Source organism: Lissotriton helveticus, chromosome 4_1 (genome assembly GCF_964261635.1).
Source record: "Lissotriton helveticus chromosome 4_1, aLisHel1.1, whole genome shotgun sequence".
Lineage (NCBI taxonomy): Eukaryota > Metazoa > Chordata > Amphibia > Caudata > Salamandridae > Lissotriton > Lissotriton helveticus.
Genome location: NC_136063.1, coordinates 1,122,423,023 through 1,122,444,596, shown reverse-complemented (window position 1 = coordinate 1,122,444,596; position 21,574 = coordinate 1,122,423,023). Strand labels below are relative to the sequence as shown.

Here is a 21,574-nt window from a genome sequence, read left to right as displayed (position 1 = left end):
CCCGGCAAAATTTCTGGCGAGAGTGGCAGATGCTATAAATCCTATAGCCAATCCCATCCTTAATCTTTCTTTGAGCGAGGGCTTTTTGCCTCCGACCTGGAAGCAAGCCATGGTCATTCCTCTGATCAAGAAACCTAATCTTGACCCGGAGGCTCCTTCCAACTACAGACCAATCTCGCTCCTCCCAGCACTGACCAAGATCTTGGAAAAGCACGTACATGGCGTGCTCTCCAATTTCCTGGAGTCTAATGATCTGCTCCATGAGTCCCAATCGGGATTCCGTTCCAACTTAAGCACCGAGACGGCGCTCTTGGAAGTCTCGGAGATCATTAGAGAGGTGCTGGATATGGGAGGCAGAGTGCTGTTAGTCATGCTAGACCTGTCGGCGGCGTTTGACACCGTCCCCCATGAGGATCTCCTCATTAGGCTCCATGACATCGGGCTTGGGGGGACGGTGTTCAACTGGTTTTCTTCCTTTTTGGCCAGCCGCCGCCAGACGGTCTGGGTTCCACCCGGATCCGCCGAGATGCCGCCATTGGGAGTCGGAGTGCCTCAGGGCTCTATCCTGAGCCCCACTCTTTTCAACATCTTGATGACCCCTCTGGCGACATTGGCGGAGTCCTATGGGGCCCGGATCGTCTCTTATGCTGACGACACTCAGCTCCTCTTCACCTGTCGTAAGGGTGAAGAGTTTGATGGCGAAGGGATCCGCGAGTGCCTTGGGGCTGTTTTTAGCTGGTTTTCACAAAACAGCCTCAAGTGCAACTCGGATAAGTCCGAGATACTATTCTTCGGATGCCCCTCTGAACCAGATTGGCGAGGCTGGTGGCCTGTAGACAAGTTCCCTCCCACACAGTCATCTAAGTGGGCTAAGAACCTGGGAGTCAAAATCGACAATGAGCTGTCGCTCAAATCCCAGGTGTCCACCCTTACGGGAACCTGTTTCGGGATCCTCAGAATGTTGCGCAAGTTTTTCCCCTTACTTTCGGAGCAACATCGGAGGATTACCGTTCAGGCCCTCATAGGGTCCAGATTGGACTATGCTAACGCTCTTTATCTGGGCCTGCCTGAATACCTCCTCCAACGCCTGCAGATCACCCAGAACGCTGCTGCGCGTGCCATCTTTGGCCTTCATCGTCGGACTAGTGCCTCTCATCTTCTTGCATCCCTTCACTGGCTCCCGGTGCGGAAGAGGATACTGTTTAAGACCATGACTCTTGCCCACAAGGCCTTATATGGCACTGGTGCCAAGTATCTTCAGAGGAGGCTGGACTTTTATCGACCGGCACGCTCCCTTAGGTCAGAAACTTTGGCCTTGGCTCGGGTTCCACGTATCAAAAAGGCTCGGCTAGGCGGCCGGTCTTTTAGCTTTCTCGCTCCTAAGCTTTGGAACTCATTGCCGTTGTCTCTGCGGAGCACCTCTAATTTGCTTATTTTCAGGAAAAACTTGAAAACTTGGCTATTTGCCGGATAATTCTCCCCTTTGTGGCCCCTTTTTTTGTTACTGTTGTGTTTTCTGCCCCCCTTTTGGTTTGGAGCTCAAAGCGCCGGGACACTCCTTTGGAGTAGCCGTTGCGCTATATAAGCCCTAATTTAACATAACATTAACATAACATAACTCCCCCCCTCCCCTGGTGATGACAAACTCCACCTCCGCTAATGTCGTGCACAAGCATCCCTTCCACAAATGTTCCACACAGGACGCCCTCATTACTCACAACCAGACAGACTCCACCAGCCACTCTCCATACTTGCCCTCATCAGAGTCAGCGGCAGCCATCCCTCCGGTGTTTTTATGACAAATTTGTGTTTTTGAATCTGGACCAAATGTTAAGAAACAACTTAACAGTGTAACAGAAATACAAACACCCATTTCTGGGGATAGTTAAGAGATTTTGGGCACATTAATACAATGACTTTAGAGACTGTAAAGGGAAGTAGAGGGATGGTTACTAAAAGAAGGGGGTCTAGGAAATTAATAGAGGTTCTAAGAATTCTGAAAACAGATACTACCCAGCTGATAGTGTTTGGTGTGGGTAGATTTTTGTTTGCTACTAGTCTAATGCGGAGGAAGAAAGGACTCAAAAGAAAAAAAGTTAGTGTGACAAATTATTACTATATTAGTTTTAATCATGCATTTACTACGCTGTTGATTTGTAAATACCCGAGATGAAATTTTATAATTTAAGTTTGATTAATTTTATGATGATGTGCTTTTTATGGATATTTTACCCGAAATAAAAGTTGTTTGACTAACTGAAAAGAAGGGGGTGAGTTAGTTGGTGATAGAAATTATTGGCGGGAGCAGTGGTGTAGTCTATGTCATCGGTCCGAGGGAAAGGAAGTGAATGGGCCTCCTGTCCCCTGTTTGAACTGTGAATCACAGCAATAATCAGGGTTCAGTGGGCCCCTGGGCCTCTGGGCCCCTGCACCACTGTACCTGGTCCACCAACGGCAGCCAGGCACTTGGTGGAAGGGTCACTGAAGGAATGAGTCAGATACCTAAGATCTTTTAGCAATATCGGAGAACAACAAATCCTTATTTCTGCCCGCCCTACCTTGGCTTGCTCTGACATTTTATAAGTCCATTGGTGCAGGAAAGGAGGAATCTGGAGAGGGTCACAAACATTTTGGATTCTGATTAGCCCCCATATGAGATTGGGGGTGTGGGATGGACAGAGCTGCATGCTCTTTTACAACTCAGAGAAAACAATATCTAATAAGAGGAAGCAATGCAAGGCCTGTATTACATCAGCTGTGTGACACACAGCCTTCCCAGGTTAACGTGCTACAATCTGTTGCTATTCCAGAGAGGAGATGACTCTGGGATCCACCGACTATGTACAGAGGGAGAACGAGAAACAGAGAGGATCAGCCTACAAAAGAGAGAGAAAGGACAAACAGGGAGAGAAAGTGCTGGGGAGCAAAAAATAAAGAGGGCGAAAAAGAAGACCGACTAGGAAAGAGAAAGAGCTGAGGAGGAGTCAGGAAAGGAGGTATCTGTGGGTAGGTAAGAATAAATTAGAGAGAACAAAAGAGAAAGTAATTTTTGTGTATGTGTGTGTGTGTGTGGGTGAGATAGCAGAAGTAAATAAATGTGTGCGTGTAAATAAAAAGCAGTCAGAAAGAGGAAGAACTGACCTGATATTAACCAATAGAAACACTAGGTCGGGTCTTGGAGAAGCTGCAGAGTGTTTAGGGAACAAGGTTAGAGTCCACCAGTGCTTAAGTAGCTATGGACGTGTATAGGAGAGGAAGTGGCAATTGAGGCAGCGCTTTATGCCTATCACTGACAAAGGCAAACACTCGTACCCTCCCCAAACATACCCACTTCCAATGTCCTGAGGAGGCTTTAAAACCTACAAGGGGAATTTAATTCTGTAAAGCCTCCACACACAACCTTGAAACCACTCTCACTGACAGGGTTTTCAGCTCCCCAGTCATACTGGCACTGGGTGACCTTGGGAAGAGTGTAGGATCATGTGACACTTGGTGGCATCATGAGAGTTGGCCAGGCTGGAAAAGAGTGAGGATGAAAAGCAAGAGTGATGAAGAATGAAACAAAAAGTGTGTGAGAGAAGCAGTATATTTGTGAAGGAGTACATTAAAGGCAGAAATTGGCAATCTTAGAGCGTTACTCGCAATCATAATCAGGCTTTGCTTTTTTGTTGGCTCGACCCATGGGTTTGGTTGGCTCGAGTCATGGTTGGATTGCTGGCTCTGCACTTCCTACAAATCTCGGCCTGACTCACATCTAGTAACAATATGGATATGGTTTGGGGGTGCGGCCAAGGTGCCAAAGCCAGTGGCTGCATTTTAGTGCAGCTCCTGGCCATCTACTCTATCCTTCACCATCCTCACCAGCGAATCACTCTGGGACCCTCCCCCCGATCTGCACTAGTGGTGAGACCCTCTTGGATTCAGGAGGGCAGCACCCGAACTGAGCCAGGGACCCTGCACCAAAGAGAGCCCATATCAGGCTGCCATCTGACATGGCGGCCTCGCGCCTCGAGTACACAGCGATTTGAAGATGGCCCCAAATGATGCTGCTGGTGCCGTGCCTCAGGGGTCCAACGAGTATCAGCTCCTCAAGGCTGTGCGGCTGCGGTGCAGACAGATGCCAGCTACACGACTGTAGATGGGTGCTATGTTGCGCATAGCAGTGTCAGGCCCCAGGGATCCTGGGAGTCCTAGCGAGCCGTTGACAGGAGGGCCAGAGAAAAGACGGTGAGTGACCCACTGAAGGGGATGTGGACCAACTGGTCATACCAAGCCCCAAAAGTCGTCAAGGTCCAGGCAGCCACAGCAGCTGAGCCTGAATAAGAGTGAGGCAGATGGGCCCCAATGGGAATCCCCAGTATCAGTACATTCACGTCCCAGAAGGGAGCTGTTGATTCCCTCCTGGGATGGGTCACGGCACCCCACACACTGGACCCCTCTTGGCATGGACCTGGTGCCCAATAAGACACCCACCAACATTGAGGCCTTGTCAACTCCAGCTGCTCATGTTGCCCATCTGGAATGATCTTTGAGGCCAGACACTGGCTGTCCTTTAGATATTATGGGCAAAGACTGACCCACTCCCTCCACGCAGGCCCAAACAACGATTGACTAATTAACCACACTGGTCTGAGCGGCCAGAGGACTGGCGGTAGCCCCTCAGCGATGCAACGTACTCTTACACTTTCAGATCTCACCCCCATCCAAGATTTGTGGAAAGAAGTGGAAGCCAAAGTGGGTGATGTCAAAGTGGATGTTTCATTACTGCTTCAAAATTTGCAAAATGTTGCCCACTGCGTCACTGAAACCAAATGCCGGATATCGTCTGTGGAAGGTGACATAGGTATCCTTAAAAATCAAATGCCCAAACTACTCGTCATGGCAGCAGCACTGGAGGGCAGAGCCAAGGATGCAGAAAACCGTGCATGCAGGAATATTCTCCTGTTTGTAGTGTTTCCTGAGGGCGCGGAGACCCTGGATGGACAGCATTTTCCGGAAGAATGGCTGCACTATTGTGTCCCCGAGGGAAGCCTGTCTGACTGGTTTATACAGAAGCAAGCACATAGATTCCTCACACAGTGACATACCAGATTTCGCAAAAATTCTACTCTGCCCCATGGTCGCTTGGGCTCCTCAGAGGCAGGCACAGGGTTGCCTGGTGGTGGTGGTCTGGTAAATCAACCAATATGCACACCAGAACTGTTTGGGGCCCCGGCTGGGGAACCTGGTTCCCTGCCCTGCTAACCCAGGTTTTCCCAGGAGATTTGTGGTCACCCACTATTCCCTCCGGGGGTCCATACACAAGCTCACTGGTTGAAAATGTGACGTATGCAACTCTCCTCACGTTCTCCAGGTGATACCAACAAGTTCACTGATTCACTCTGATGTTGGATTACTTGGCATGAATGATTACTTAAACGACTGGTAAATGGTTCATGCACTGAGAGTCATATAGTTGGAATCTATTACCCTACTTAGGACTCACTATTCCGCTTTTGGATAACATTATTTAATTTTTTTATTATTTGACAAGGGTCCACATATATATAAAAATCCACTTCTTCATCCTAAGGCTGGTCCCATGAACTTTTCAGACACCTGGGGACCGAAACATTGACGCAGAGATCACCACAATTATTGTAAGGAGGTGTAAATCCCTTGCCTCAAAGTAATCTTTTTTAAATATAAGGAGGACTATATTACTGGGGCATCTCAAATCAGTGTACCTACAAGAAAGCATGACTTGATTTAACTATTTGACTGTAACGGGGTAGGAACGGGAACCCCTGTTAAGTGGTGGAACGCTGATTGTCCCTCCCCTCCTTCCCCTCAGTCTGAATGAGACTCCAGTCCGTTGCTTTCTGACGCCGGAGATGACGAGACCACGCCCCCTCATGAAGTAGGAGGACCCGGACTGGATAAAAGCCAGGAAGCCCTCTATTCGGGGTGTGTCTACACCCAGGAGGAAGCGAAGCGGAGGACTGGAGAGGAGCATCGGAACGAGGAGGACAGAGAGCAATGGAGAGGACGTCAAAATACCGGAGGAGAAAGAGCGGAAGACGGTGGAGAGCCAGGAGGCCAACGACCTGGTGAACCGCCGTGCCACACTCCCGAGGGAGGAGTGTGGCTGTCACAGGTACGGCGGCGTTGGGCGGCTTGGGTCGGGGGCAAGGGGGCCCGTGTTTGATAGTGTATATAGTCCTCCCCTTCCTTTTTACTTCCCACAATCCTACCTTCCTAATCCCCCCCCCTCGTACCTCACTCTCCCGAGCACAGAGCACCGGCAAGTACTTGTGTAGCACTGGTGTTCCTTCACTTCACTTGGTTCCCGTGGGTTGCTTGAAGTCAGCTAGTGAAACTGATGATACCCCTCTGTTGGTTTCTCTTTTCGGAGCTGACCCGGAGCAAGAATGCCACAGCGCCGTCTCTTGAAGAAATCCACACCATCCCCTAACTGAGGACGACCTCGTCATCCTCGACCAGAACGGACGCCACCACGACCGGGCAGACCTTGCAAGAGAAAGGCTGACTTTCAGGACTCGCCAAACCTTTATCAGAATACAACCATCCTTACGAAAAACAAGTCTCCAGCCTGTTCATACTTCCTTGGTAGAAAGACTCCAGCCTGTCCACACCCCCACGCTACATTGACCCTGTTTTTTCTTTGTGTGATCAATATCCTCATGTAACTAATACATTCTATTTGATATATATACACACAGAAGCCTCACATCTGATATAATCTATAACTGATTTGCGGTTTATTTCATGTAACTAGGTTAGCAGATATATCCTTTACTGCTATTCTGCACATACTTACAGGGGTATTTTCCTTCACAGGATTTCTTTGTGTATTCATATTATTTGCTTGTGTTTGAGGTCCTACAGCCATGCACAACACGATACCATCTGCCTGCTTCGTGTCCATACATCCTTGCATAACCCACCACACAACATAATCATTAGAATTTGGACTCACCTCAGCATCCTAGTCTCGCACTGTTTGACCCATGGTCCACATGGCACCCCTTGAGATCCTATTGTGGAATGTGAATGGTATGCTGAACATGATTGGCAGTGCGGCAGTCGTCATGCTGCAGGAAACCCACTTAGTGGGAAAGCATTACCCTTTCCTCCGCCGCCAGGGCTATGACAGAGTTTACCACTCTAGGTTCTCCCGGTGTTCCCATGAAGTGGCCATTCTATCACATAAAGGCTTTAGACTAATGGTGATCAACACGTACACTAATTCCCCCGGGAGGCATGTTGGTGTCTAGGGCCTGCTAGAGGGCAGAAAGTATAGCTGCCTATCAGTATAAGCCTGAATCCGCTCCATTCCCAAACACTAGATACATTTGCCTCTCTCTTTCTGACGTTCCTACAAGGCACCACAGTGGTGGGAGGTGACTTTAGTGTGGTCCCGATCCAGACAGGGACGCCATTCTCGCAAGGATGCTCATCCCCTGGACAGACTCCATGAGGCTCTGTGATGCATCAAGGATACGGCACCTGCAGGACTGTACTTACACCCACACATCAGCGGCTCATAGCACAAGGTGTGTATTGACCACCTCTTGTTGTTGGCTATGGACACCCTTCAATTAACTAAAGTTACAACCCTACCACAGGGCATATCCGACCATGCCCAACGTATGGTGCATCTGGGGTCTTTGGAACTGGCCCTCAGTTCCATGTGGAGTTTTAATGCATGGTACATGACAGACAGACTGCTCGCCCAATATGAGGTCCGGGATACAAACCTACTTTGAAGAAAACTAGGTCATTGTCCAGTTCGCCTGCACCCTATGGGGGGGCAGCAAATCCATGATCCACAGTCAAGCTAAAGGGTTTACCCAAGGCAAGGAGAAGCAGAAACTTGCACAAATTACAGCCCTTAAGGCCCAAATCCTTTCCCTAGAACACCAGACCCGGTTGGAACATTCACCAGAGCTTGATCTGCAGTTGACATCTGCCAGAGCCTTGGTGGGACAGATTTTACTGAAGAAAGCCCTACAATGCTGGAGGGTATTGACCCGGAGGGTTTATGAATATTACGACAAATCAGGGAACCTTCTCTTTTATCTGGTCACCAGAGAGATCGCTTCCAGAGTGATACCACAGGTTGTGGATGCAGGAGACACCCAAAAGTCATTAACTCCAAAATTATGTAGTCTTTACAGATTACTACAATGCCCTACAGAGTCAAAGACCCTGACCCTCCCAGGAGTGGATCCACGAACTGAAATTCTGCTGCCCTTAATCCCCCGCCACCCAGCCTTAGGCCAAGCAATCACAGCTAAGAAACTACAGAGGCGATTTCAGACATGACCCCGGGCAAAAAGCTGGGCCCCAACAGGCTCCCTGTTAAGTACTATTGGTAGTTCTGAGAACTTCTGATCTTCTGGCTAAGTATTTGGCAGCGGGAGGTACCCCTCAACGACCTGGACTTGGCCACGCTAGTGATGATACCCAAACCAGGTCAGCCTGCGGTTAATTGTGCAGCTTGCAAGCCGATTTCCCTATTAAACATGGATATTAAAATACTCACCAAGGTGCTAGCTAACAAGTTATGGTGAACACTTCCCCACTTGATCCACCACAACCAATGTGGTTTCACGCCAACTAGAGGTTCTCGCCACTGTTTCAAGTCACCCTTTCTCAGGCACACCGGCTGCAACACCCATGGGCCCTGCTTCTGATTGACTAGAAGAAGGCCTTTGACTCAGTAGACTGGTATTTCCTAAGCACATTCCTGGTGAGAGCCAGGCTGTGGCCCCATTTCCATAAGCTCACTAATCTTCTGTACTCCCACATGTCTGCGCAGGCTCAGGTAAACTGGCTGCTCTCTGCCATCTTCCCAATCCGTAGAGGCACCCGGCAAGGCTGCTCTCTCTCCCTTCATCTGTTTACCCTTTCCATAGAGCCCCTGGCACCATTATATGCTGCGAAGCCCAGATAAGAGGCTGGGCTTGGGACTCTGGGCCAGAGGAGTGCATAGTGCTCAATGCAAATAATAACCTACCCTTCCTAGCTAATCTGCAGTCCTCGGGCTAGAGATGCCTGGAAATACTTGACTTTATGAAGAGGGTTGGGGCTCAAAGTCAACCAGACAAGTTCTATTCTGGTGCGAGTCAAAAGAGGCTCCACTGCCTGCTCACGGAAGACTACCATCCCACCACATTGTCTACCATTCCACTACTTAGGTATTCATGTTTACATGCTCCCTGAATTGACATTGACTCTTAACTTGTCTCCTCAACTAACATGAACAAGAGCCTGCAGAATTGGAGGCACATACCCCTTTGATGTAATGGGGCACTCTTCCCACTTCCACTCCCTGAGAAATGGTTCCACAACCTGAATTTCACTATCCACACCTTTTTGTGGGCAGGTGGGCATCCCCAGATAACCAATGCCAATTTCTGTCTGGCACCGGCTCATCTTCACTGCTACTACTTGCCTTCACAGATAATCATTAAACGGGCTCAACAGGGGCTTGGGCAGCCATATACACCAGGCAAAACTGACCGTGTTGTACCTTGACAAGATTCTGGATATCATCAATTGGGCCAAATCCCCCGCTCCCTCCTGGAGATCACTTGGGCGGTGTTTTTAACCTGGAGGTCAGCACTGTGCTACACATGATGGGACTGTAAGCTGATAGAGATGACTCCACTATGGCAAGGAACACGGGTACACCATACTGCAACGCTAGAGGGATTCTCCTAATTAGATATGATAGGAATCACTTACCTGTGAGACATATGGACATGCAGCCACTTAGACGTTTGAGAGGGTTCCAGCTTCCCGCATTCAGTTTCACAAGTATTTACAATTGCAGCACAGCTCTGACATGAACATCCCCTCCCGTCACTTTGGTACCAGAGTTTAGCCCCCTGGAGACCAAATTGTTGACCGGGAAGCTCGGCAAGGGAGCCATTTCTCAAATGTACCAATCCTTGGTTGTCAACAGTTCAAACCAATTCTATAAATTGAAACAGAAATGGTTGGGGGAGATGGATGACGCAGACTTAAAGGAAGTCTGGACGGCCCCTAGGGAAGTGGCCATATCATTACGCCTGCACCTAGTTTAACTCCACTATTTGCACCTCACTTACATGACCCCCATATGGCTTCACCAGGCCAGCAAGATCCCCCTGCCTACCTGGTTTTGCTACACAACTCAAGAGACTGACTTCTTTCATATGGTCTGCATCTGTGCTGTCCTGTTCTGTCATTCGCAGGAAAAAGAGCGCAGGCTGTCATTGGTGCTGGACCAGGCACCAGAGCTTACCCCTCGGATTAACCTACTGGGATTTATTGACGACCTTGGCAGTCCCATACTGGACCAAGTATTCATGGGGGTGGCGCTGCTGGACACCAAACAAGACATATCCTGAAAAAGGAACTCGCCACACCCTCCTACAATCGAGCAATGGTGGGCCGGAGTGGACTAGCGTCTCCAACAGGAAAAGCCCATTTATGCAGCCCCTGGCTGCCCACAGAAGCACAGGAAGGTCTGGGGCAAATGTCGGCACTACTATGGACGGGACTGGGGGCATTGATTACTCGGAGATGTGAAAACTAGGCATGGCTGACATTGGTTGTGATGGCTGGGGTTTATTTATGTATTTGGAAAACAATCAAATTTGGTTATTAAAAAAAAAGAATATGATAAGAGGTGAGTTTTAAGATTATTTTCTGAACTGTGTGGGAGGAGCAAGTCTGAAGTACAAAGTTAGTTCTTTGTTCCATAATGCTGGTGCATAGAAAGGAGGAGGCTTGCTTGGATTTTTATCATGTGTTCTGGTCCTATAGTCTTGTATTGGATGGGCTGTGGTTAATGCAATGGCCCTGGACATGTGAATTGTCTCTGGGAGCTAGTATGGTATTGTTAAGTGCACGGCCTTTTAAATTCACAGTATGATTTAAATTTCCTATCAGCTGGAAACTAGTGTAGTTGGTTTAGTCTGGTGGTAAATAAGTCACATTTTGTTTGATTCGAGATCCTGTGAGTAGCATTATGTGGGATATAACGGAGCCAAAGAGCATTTTGTCTGCTGGAGTGTTTCTTATACGCTGTAAAAAAGTAATTTGTTATGGGCATTTTGGAATAAATATGAGCTATCAGTAGAATGGTGCCTTACCTCGCCTTAGGATAGGGCTGGTCTTCAGTCTGCTATATTATTTTAGTAATGTATGGAATAATGGTAATTAGCTACAAATGTGGCCTGCATAAATAAACAAAACCCGTTTTGTAACATGACCAATGCTGATAGAGCAACGTGACACTGACAAGGCTTGGCGTGTGGCTTTTATCTTATTTAGAAAATAACAATATCTGTGGTAGATATCTCTCTGAGTGATATTTATCTGTAAAATTCAATCGAGATCTAAACATCTTTGCTGTTGGAAACACATTTCTCAGATGAGTTGCCTCTAACGTGACAGTCATGTAAGATCAAGACCATGATTGACATCTTTTGTGCGGCTAGTGAGTAAATTAGTCCGTGCTGTTTGGATTATATACATCATGGCAATTTTCCAAGCGCAGAGTAATTTTTTGACAGACTGTTGAACTATGATGGTGATTTACTGTGTCAAGTGTCAATCTTCTCAGCGCCTTGCATTAAACAGGTAACTGCACTATAAGACTTACCACCACTCGGCTCTACTGGCCCTTTATTGTGCGAGTCATTTCACAGAAACATTCACAAATCATAAATGCTGTGGTTTCACTTACCAAAGCTGGGCTGCTTTCACAGGATTAGTGGCTATTGAAAACAAAATGTATGACAGGAAACATTAGGACCATAAGTAGCAGAATATCAAAGACTTTTCAAAAACGTTTGTAATTGTTGAAACTGTTAAGAATTCACACTAATGCTGTAGATGCAGGCAAATGCACAAAGATTTGACAACGTATTTTTAAAAAAGTAACTTTCATTGCAAATACTGGGGCTGTTCATACATTTGTCTGAGTTTGCACTTCTGTAAGATCCCTTCAGATCCATGTAGTCAATAAAATAAAACAGGTTAGCTAACACAATACATGAAAAAATTGAACATCTCCTTTTGATGGTGGCTTTAATATGGAGTTCTACAAAGAATGGATGTGAGCAAAAAAAAGATATTTTGCAAGCATCACACAGTGCCCATCAGGCTTAGAGTGCTTCGTAAATTATGTAAACCACGAGTAGTTATCCGTGGGTAGTTACCAGTCTTGATATGCTGAGCTGCTCCTTTATATGGGGGCTTCGCTGACACTCTGATGTTTGCCTCAAATGTCTGTTTTTGTAGCAGAATTTTCAAGCGTAGGATAAGCCCAATGTTATCCACACCGAGCCAGAAAGACGAAATGTCTTTTACCATTTTTAACGAGCTTGTAAGTGTTCTCTGGAGTTGGGCCCTGCAGTGCAGGTAGATCGTACCTCTTTTTTCTCAGCGTGAGGCTGCTGCTAACCAGACGTTCAATGGGAAGAAGACATTGAATAGAAGAGTGATGATCCTCTTCTCACTCACTGGAATACATTCAACACTCTATCAGCTGCCTCTTGGCTATGTGGGTCCTCACAGGTCAGAAGTGTGGGGGCCCCGGGGACTGGATAACAGCTGAATGCTGCCACACACCTCACACTTTCTTGTCTTCCTTAACAAGGAGACATCAATTTGTTAAGATCTGAAACTGGTACATTTTCTAAAGCTTTTTAAAAAGGCAAAATGATTTCAAACAAATATGAACCAAGCTTTGACAAAGTCAATAAAGCTGTTGGTCAGGCACTGGCTGCTAACAGTTTGGGTTTGCCAATGCTTATTTATTGGTGAATGGTTTTTGTGTGAAGGAACTCACTGTATGATAAACAAGCACAGTCTAAAAATATACAAATATATGTTTTTATGTAAAAGCACCCCCTGCACCAGTACTTCTTTGCACTGAAGAGGGTTATTTATTGAGCGGATGTGCCCACTGTGCAGGCACACAATGGTATCACAGTCTGGTTAGTCAGTGGCTGAAGGGGTGTGACTCTGTGCCCCATGCTCTGTGCTGTGATAGGTGGAAACAAAATGTGAATTACAATATTTCACACAAATGGATAAACAGGGGCGATTGAAAGAATAGTTAGGTTCACATTTTATGCACACAAAACCATAGAAATTCAGCAGTCATAGGTAGAGTTATCTCAAGTAATTTTAACTTGTGCCCTCAGGTAATTATAAGTTGCGCCCCCACCATGCACAGTTTTCACATCAATAATTTTAAAGCAAATGTTGCTCTGTTATCAATGATGACATAGAAGATGTCATGAGTTATGTAATGTGTGGGGTAATTAGCAGTGCATGGCCAGGGAGTGAGTTATAGTTACCTTAGGTCACAAGTTATAGTTTCCTCAGATAACCAACTAGAATTGCTAAATTTCCATGGTTTGGTGTGTAAAATGTGAACCTAACTAGAACGTCCCTATTTTTTCAGTGACCTAATAAGGTTTTTTTAAATTCTGTTTGCTAACTAGAACATTCCTAGAACCTCTGATTTTTCAGTGAATTTCTAAAAATGTTTTTAAAGTAAAGGAATATCTAATTACCACATGTTAATCCAACTGGCGGCCAAGCCCTGCAGTCATACCCCCCCAAAAATAATGCAGTCAATCCAGTGGGGTGGGGGCGGGGGGGGGCACCGAGCCTCCCTTTACAGAAGGAATGACAAGGATATCACCCTACTTAGGGTCTGCTTCGGTTTTTGTAAATAAAGTATGTTTGCTATATACCTTACAAAATATATGAATGCTAACCAGTTACAATACACAATTTTTAGGCATGGGGAGATTAAGTGACTTTCCCAGAATCACAGGAATGTTGAGTCGATGTAGAGTCTTGAACCTGGTTCCCAAGTTCAAAGTCAGCATCTCTGGCTATAATGCCACATCCTCTCTTGACTTATCTTCCATACAGGGCCAGGGCATAAGTAGCCGGCTAATGTATTTTCTAATGTGTGTTCTGATTTTAGGGTTCAGTGGTAGTGGAATGAGTTGGCTGCTCATAATCCCGGTGGGTCATGTGACTGGGATTTCAAACATCTCTCCCACAAACGTGTATGGCCGACGGGGAGGAGAGGGGGACAAGTCCGTTTTCTCTGGCTCTGCATAGGAAGAGCTATATCCAGAACTCTCGGGGTTATGTAAGAAAGTAAGATTTAAACATGTGAAACCTCTAAAAGGGGGGGGAGGTGCAACTTCAGAATCCAAATATGCTGGGAGCTCAGTATCTCTTCGATCGCTGATGCACAACTTTATTTTGTGAGTAGGACGCTATTAAAAATTATCATCCGTTAATGTGCCACTTTACGGTGCTGTTTACCTCAAGAATGCACTGCAGACTGTTTTGAATATTAAGTGAAATGCTATAAAGTAGCTTGACAGCAGCACAACAAATTTTTTAGTAGGTGCTTCAGGGGTAATGATAAAAGATCAGCAGTACACTCTTATTTGTGCAGCACCTCAGAGAAAACTCTTAACTTGCCTCATAAAACCAGATGAACGTTTCTATTTCACCATTAAAGGCCTGTGTGACTGATAACCCATCTGCTTTATGACAAGTGGCACAGTATATACCATACTATGTAATAAGGTGAATACAATATTTGCCACGTTTGTGATGGAGTAACCCAGATGCCAAGCTCTAAATCAGGCACTAAGGTTCTGAAACATCAATACTATCACTTGGAGAATTTGATTATTGTATTTTAAGTGCACACTGGCTAAGATTACACATGAAGGGGCGCCATAAGGTAAACTGGTGAGACAGTTATGCGGCTACAGTAGATACACACAGCACGGGTGACTCTGGCAGAACTAATACCACAAGAGGAGTGCCAAGGTGAAATGCCAAAAATACCTGATTTTCAAGTGGCATCCAGTGCCCCTGCGACAGCAACCAAAGCCACCACTGGCAGGAAAGTGGAGCAAACCCTCAGCATGGTTTTTTTCTTTTGTGAAAAACTATTTCCTTGAGTTGATGCAACCAATATGTCTACATTACTAGATGCCACAATCCGACTTTTTCTCTGCAATACAGCACTGGCGTTATTGGTATTGACACAAGGCCAGAATTCAGACACATAGGTGGACAGACAAATGTATCTTTTGTTGCTTACTTTCTTATCCTACCCTGGAACTTTTTTCATGCCAATCTGTGCCTGTGATGGTTAAAACTGCATCTCCTATTGAGGTACCTATACTGGTTGGTATTATTTTACTAGTTGCCGTTTGCTATACGATGGATGGTGCAAACAACAGGTTAAAAAGAATTCTCTTTTCGGAGACAACAGGTAAGAATTCAACTTTGTTCTTGGCTTCAGACTTTCAGGTACAGTTATCCTTGCTGTAGCCCCTCTCATTTTGCTTAAGTGCCGAACGCGGTGAGACTGACCTGAAGCCACAGCTAAATGAATAGGACTTGTAGCCAGTAAAGAAGGCAGGAGAGAGTTCGCCTTCTCTTCAATCATGACTACGGTTATTGGTATAAACTGATTATGGCAACGCTTCTGTGCAGGCAGTCAGATCAGACACCAAAAGCGTGTTTTTCCCTCCTATCTGTGAAGTCGGATATCCGGGAGATTCATTGTTCCTGCAGCAATCTTTTTCCTGGTCCTATATAAACATGCATTCTATTGTCAGCACTACCTGCTCCCTGCATCGGAACGCTATCAGTACCAATTGGGTCATGAAAAGAAACATTCAGCTAGCAATACAAAAGTAAAAATTGGATGTGGCCCAACGGCCAGAGCTGCCGACTTTAGAGGTGGGGAACCAGGTTTGAGCCTCTGAGTTGGCAGGTCAGCGTCTTGTGCTTCTGGGCAAATCACTTAATCTCCCTGAGCCTACCAAACAATTCAATGTGTCCTTGTGTAACATAACTGGTGCTCATGTAAAGGGCTCCAATACCTTTGGGTCGCGATATATAAAACCGCAGGAAAAAAACAACAAAAAAAAACCTGAAAACGCACAAATGTGTCAGAGCAGCCATGCACTCCCCTAGGTTGGGCAGAGTGGGCAGACCGAGACTTCCATGAAGGTTCTTTTCGTGAGTCAGGTTTCAAATCTACTTCCATTCAAAGTGCATAGGTTGAATTCTCTGTTCCTATCACCTCTTACAATAGCCTTTTGGGGATCTCTTGCTACTAAAACAACACTTTACACCATGCTAGACTAGTCAACCAAAATGTGTATGTTCCAAATTATCCTCATTAACAACCCAGCACATCCAAAGATCTTAAAATTGGACTATGGGCATAATGAGGGTGGGGAGGGTAGTCCTGTGGTCATGTGCCAAGTGATCTGCAGGATCACGTCTGTAAAGTAAACTGGGGTGCCACTGATTTGTAAGTCAATAAGACAATTATAGGGAACAATGATATTTACCTCCTGGCTAAATAGTGAAATTGTACTTGAAGGAGGGCTGGTAAGTGACTTTCATCTTAAATACGGAAAGGAATGTTAATGGCCTTGACTATAGCTACAGTGTCCCAAAAAACAAATTAAAGAACGTCTGAGGTAACTGTTATTTCCTCATTGCTTCACCATCATAAGTGTATTGTTGGTACCTTAATAGGGATACAAACTCCTTACATTTGCCAATAATAGAAGCTGCCCAGGAATTTCTCTACTCTGTGACTTCTAGAGTTTGTAAAAACTTAAATCCCGCTATTGCACAGGATCTCGGGTATGTTGTAGCATCAAGGTCCGGTTGGACTCTCTTAATCCGCTCCGGACAGGTGCAAATGACAATATCCAGGGTTGTAGGAATTTCTCATGTGCCTCTGAAATATTCCAACGGTGAGTGGAAGTATCCTATGGCTTATTATATTTGATACTATAAAACAAGGAAAGGAGGGTCTTAGGGGTGTTTTTAGACCATGCCTAGGTTCAGCCCCCAACACAATAGTATAAACACAAGAAAACCTAGGGGTCTACGAATAGGGTATCTTTTATGCCCTTAAACCATAGCACAAGCTTACTGGAAGACAATAGTAGGAGTAGGATAAAGATAAAATGAAATATAGAAAGGTGTAAGTGATTGTAACCAAAAACCCGCTCGGTTGGTATGATTCCCATCAAACACTTGTATGATCAAATTCTATCATTTGGTCATCCTCAGGGATTTGGAGTCTCTAGATCATTGAGACCCATAAGTACCCTGTAGTAGAGCGGGGTCAATGCCCACAAGCACTAAATAACCAGTGATAGACAAAAGATGGGTATAGGTGCAGTGCAAAAATCAAAAAGTGGTGAAATTAAAATAGAATAGAGGGCAGAATAGTAAATTTATTAGGAATCTGTCCTCTTCCTAATTAAAACCAAAATGAACAGTGCAAGAATGCAGTATGGAAGCAAATTACTGCATTTAAGGCCAACATGTTTCAACCTCATCGGGAAGGACCCAAGGTTTTCGTCAGGGCCCTGTTCACAACATTGCTACTGCTTAGTGAAAATTCAAATATACAACTATATCAAACCCAGTGTGATAACCAACAAAGGATACAGCGTAAGGGTTCAGCACTCCGCCGTACAGAAGGTTCCAATCAGTGATCCTATTCTGCCGGGGAGGAGACCTCACCTCACCTGGACTCAAACTCAGGAGAAAGGGAGGCCACGCTCTCTCCGTCGTTGCCCCAGACAGTATCTGAGTAAGGGATGTTAGCATTACCTCGCAATGTATAAAGATAACTTTAAGGCCTAGTACCAAGGAAGTTTCAATGTATTTGTGTGATAAAATACTAGGGTTTCCTATGTTATTTGAGTTAAAGAAATGCTTCTGATGTGAGAAAGCAGACAAGGACAAGAGGTGAATGGGAGATAATTTACAGAGGATAATTGGAGAACTAAGATGTGGCCTCCATGAAGACTTCTTTTGGGTGCCAGATGGGCTTTGTTCGGCCGAATGAATAGGGTGAGCAAATGGTATCCAGTCTAAGTCAATATTCTGCAGTGGGTAATAAGTGTGTTGACTTGAAAGAGAAGCGTTGCGGTGGTGTGTTGGTGTTTGCGATCTCTTATAAGCAAGGATGGAAAAGGAAAAGCATACATCAGATGAAATATTGAAGGCAGATTTTTATTAATACGAAGGCGACAGATGTCAGGAAAGAGATCTGATGACTTCAAAAGACTAGTGGAAACCATGGTTTCAAAGAGAGATCAGCAGTAACATCAGATCCACATGGACTGACTGAGGAACAGTGGAAGAACATATAGAGTGAAACACAGTTACATGTGATAACCCCCCATGCTAGAAAGGCATGCACTGCATCACAACCTGCAACTGGAGAACAACATATACAAAGAAACCGATTTATTCAAGGTTCATGGAGATCAAACCAGGATTTTATCAACTATTTATTTTCCAGAACTGTTGAACCCTACTTTCCATAAGGGCCTCTCAGTGTAATACTGGGGGGGAGTTTGAAAGGGCCCAGAAACCAGTCTGGGGGAAAGTAAGTGATTTGGAGCATGAGTCCTGTAACAGAATGAGTAATCAGTTGGGTATTTCCATGGCAGTACACCAGAACACTATGCTTTCTACTGACACAGAGGTGTGCCAAAGGATAATTCTGAAACAATTAGTGGAAATATGGAGCTTCACTCCTCATGTGGGTGTCAGATTGGGTAACAGACAAGGTGGAAAGAGACAGTATCATGTGGGTTAAAGACCTCGCACATCAGTATATTAATAATGCCGAGTAACATTCTCAACAAAGAGACTCTTCAAGAGTTTCAATATTTTACTAAAAAAAGAGGAAATTCATGTTAGATTGTTGGACCAAACTATATGCAAGCCCCCCGTGGCATCTGTCATAACACTACAAAATGTGATTCCCTTCGCAAGCCAGTACTGTATATTTCAGGTCAAATCTGTTTAAGTTTAGGCCGGCTGGGCATTCTTAGAAAACAACAGTCAACACCGAATGTAAAAAAAACAACAACAAAAAACTAGCGATGGAATATTTTAATAATCATTTTTGCTTGTATGCACTTTTATACGCATACAGAGAGGTGACTCGCTTATGACAGTGTGTATTCTATTTTATATTTTCCATGTTATGATGCTCCTGTATTTAAATGAGAGTTTGTGAGTTAGAAACTAATGAGTGATGGTCCCAAATTCAAGAGAAAATCAAATCGTTAATTCCTTCAAAGAGAAAGCGCAGCAAAAAGAAAGTATAATGTTGGGAATTGAGTGTCCCCTGCATGTTCTCTGCACAGTGTGCCCTATTGCCTGGGAATTTGGTATCCCGACTCTCTCCTGAATCTAGTATGTGCCTGTCCATGGTTCAGACAGGATACAGAACCTGTTTTATGACAAAGACGGCTGCATATCTTCTGTAGCGACATGAGCTTTCTGTCCATGTCTTAATTTGATGACCTACAGGAAGGGGCAGCATTCCGATTTTTGAGGATCAATAGTTTTGAGCAGATCCTGTTATATCTGACTCAGAGCAGTGCAGACTATCAGCTTATTTGTGTAAACGTTTATTGAGATATAACACATTGAACCTTGCTCTGGCATGTTGTGTGTGTGTTAGCTGTGTGTATGCATAGTGGGTTTATGATACATATGTCAGAGCAAGACTGTGTGCAGTGGGAGTATGCTTCTTGTGACCAGAGGGATCCATTTTGGATAGCCCCTGATTATATCATCGCACACGCTGGAGGGTATATTCAGCTTCAAGATAATGCCATTTGCAAAGGAATAGCCCTAAACTGGTTCGAGAACCTTAGGCAGTAAATCCACATCTGACTGGAAAATGAGCATAGGCGTAGAACCCAAACTAGCCAACTTAGTTCCTTTTCCAAGTTCTTCTTGACCAAGGAAGTGAGTGTTCCGCACTGAACTTAAAGGACTGATGTGCAACTACGGCTGGTGTCCATCATCCAGTTCTGAGAAGTGAGGGAACACCACCTGACATCAACACAACTTGCTGGAGAAGCGGTAGGTCGGCCCAGTGCCTAGAGGCCTATTTGCCTTCTTAGAGAAGAAAAGAGTGTGTCTGGTCCTGCAGGAGGAGAGACTGTTTAGGAGAAGCCCACCTCTGTTCACAGTGTGAGAAACATGTATAAGCAGGCTTTCTTGGTTCATTTGATAAAACTACATGTGACTGCTGCTGTCACAGAAGAACAGTGTGACCCTTGCAGACAAAGACTTCCCCATGAGGCAGGAGACTGCAAATGCCCAGGAGAAGACAACCGCTGATCCTGGCTAGCTGTGTTATCACTTCATCATCATCTGAGAGTCGGGGCAACCTCCACAATCCTTCGTCCACTACTAGAGGACTTTGCCACGTGACTTCAAAAAACAACGGGTGACTGCTGATTCCTGCCTACTTACTGTAATTCAGATGCCACCTGAGTGAGGAGGCTCCCTCTGTGACCCTGTTCTCACTGCCAGGTGACTTTGCTATGTGACTGCAAGGAGTATAGTTGACTGCCGCATACCAAACAGCACTTTGTCCGGACAGGTAACTTGGGCAGTGAATCAAAGGCACAGGTCTTTCTCATTTTAGAACTGCATTTCAATCCTCCCAGTGGGAAGCTCACACTCTTAGCAAAATACGACATGAATGGGCTGATGGATCCCACACAATGGGCTGTGATTTTATAGCCCTAATACAGTACTGGGTCTGAAAAGATTCTTGCCTAATATTATCCTTAACTACACAAAAGGTGATGGGAGGAATGCTTGCAAATAGTTTAACCATTGGCAATCAATTGAGTAGCACTCTAGCCCGTTTTTTTGTTGTTGTCCAAAATGCCACCTCAGATTAGATCTAGCCGTATGCAAATCAGTCTTGGTCCTGCTCCAGTAGGAACAGTCCAGTCTGAACTGCCCAACCCAGATCCTCTAAACTGAAAAAAGCAACTCAATACATGTTTTGGCCTCTACAGTCCACTCAGGAAGGTTTCAGTGCCCAGTAGGCACTTGACCCACCTCTGGGCATAGCCTTGGCCACTTAGAGTGTTGTGTTACACAAACAAAGGACAATGGGCGGAATGCTTGCAATAGTCCAACCACTTCCATCACCTTGTTGGTTTTAGAGTGGACTCCCCAAGTGAGACAGGTAAGCACAGTCGTCTAATACTACATTTTGCTGTGTTATAAAAGCATTAGAGCAGACAGTATTTGTATTGTGTTCATTACGATAATTTTTAGAGTTGTTGATGGTTTGCGTGCACATGTGGTAGCTTCTTTCCACATGTTGCCTATGTAGCTATACAACCACATTAAAATATTTTATGTGTATGCAAGAAAGTTACATAAGCCAAACAAAGTTAAACATTTATAAGGTAACTCCTCTTCCTCATTGTGAAATCTAAATTCTGCATAACCTTGATTAAAGTGGAATGAGTGTTTCAATCACAAAAATGTTGCTTAGGAAATTGTGAATCTGAGCAGAAATTGTTCCTTTGAGAGCACGTTTTAGTTTGGAATAATTCTGCTCAAGTCTGGGTATGTTTTCAGATTGGATTTCTGATTTGCACTTTCTGATGTTTCCATCTTGCCTTTAGTCTGTGTGATTGCCAGT

The 21,574-nt window shown here is 45.1% G+C and overlaps 1 protein-coding gene across 2 annotated transcripts in view; it reads right to left on the bottom strand.

The window, feature by feature from the left end:
* EPB41L4B (erythrocyte membrane protein band 4.1 like 4B) overlaps positions 1-21,574 on the bottom strand; it is a 935,352-nt gene that overhangs the window by 54,406 nt on the left and 859,372 nt on the right. For both annotated transcript variants that reach the window (XR_013610581.1, XM_078687730.1), the window contains exon 13: positions 11,744-11,774. Coding sequence is in view for 1 of the 2 variants with exons in the window: in XM_078687730.1 (XP_078543856.1) it covers positions 11,744-11,774 (31 nt within the window). In the remaining variant the exon portion in view is untranslated. The remainder of the gene's footprint in view (positions 1-11,743; positions 11,775-21,574) is intronic.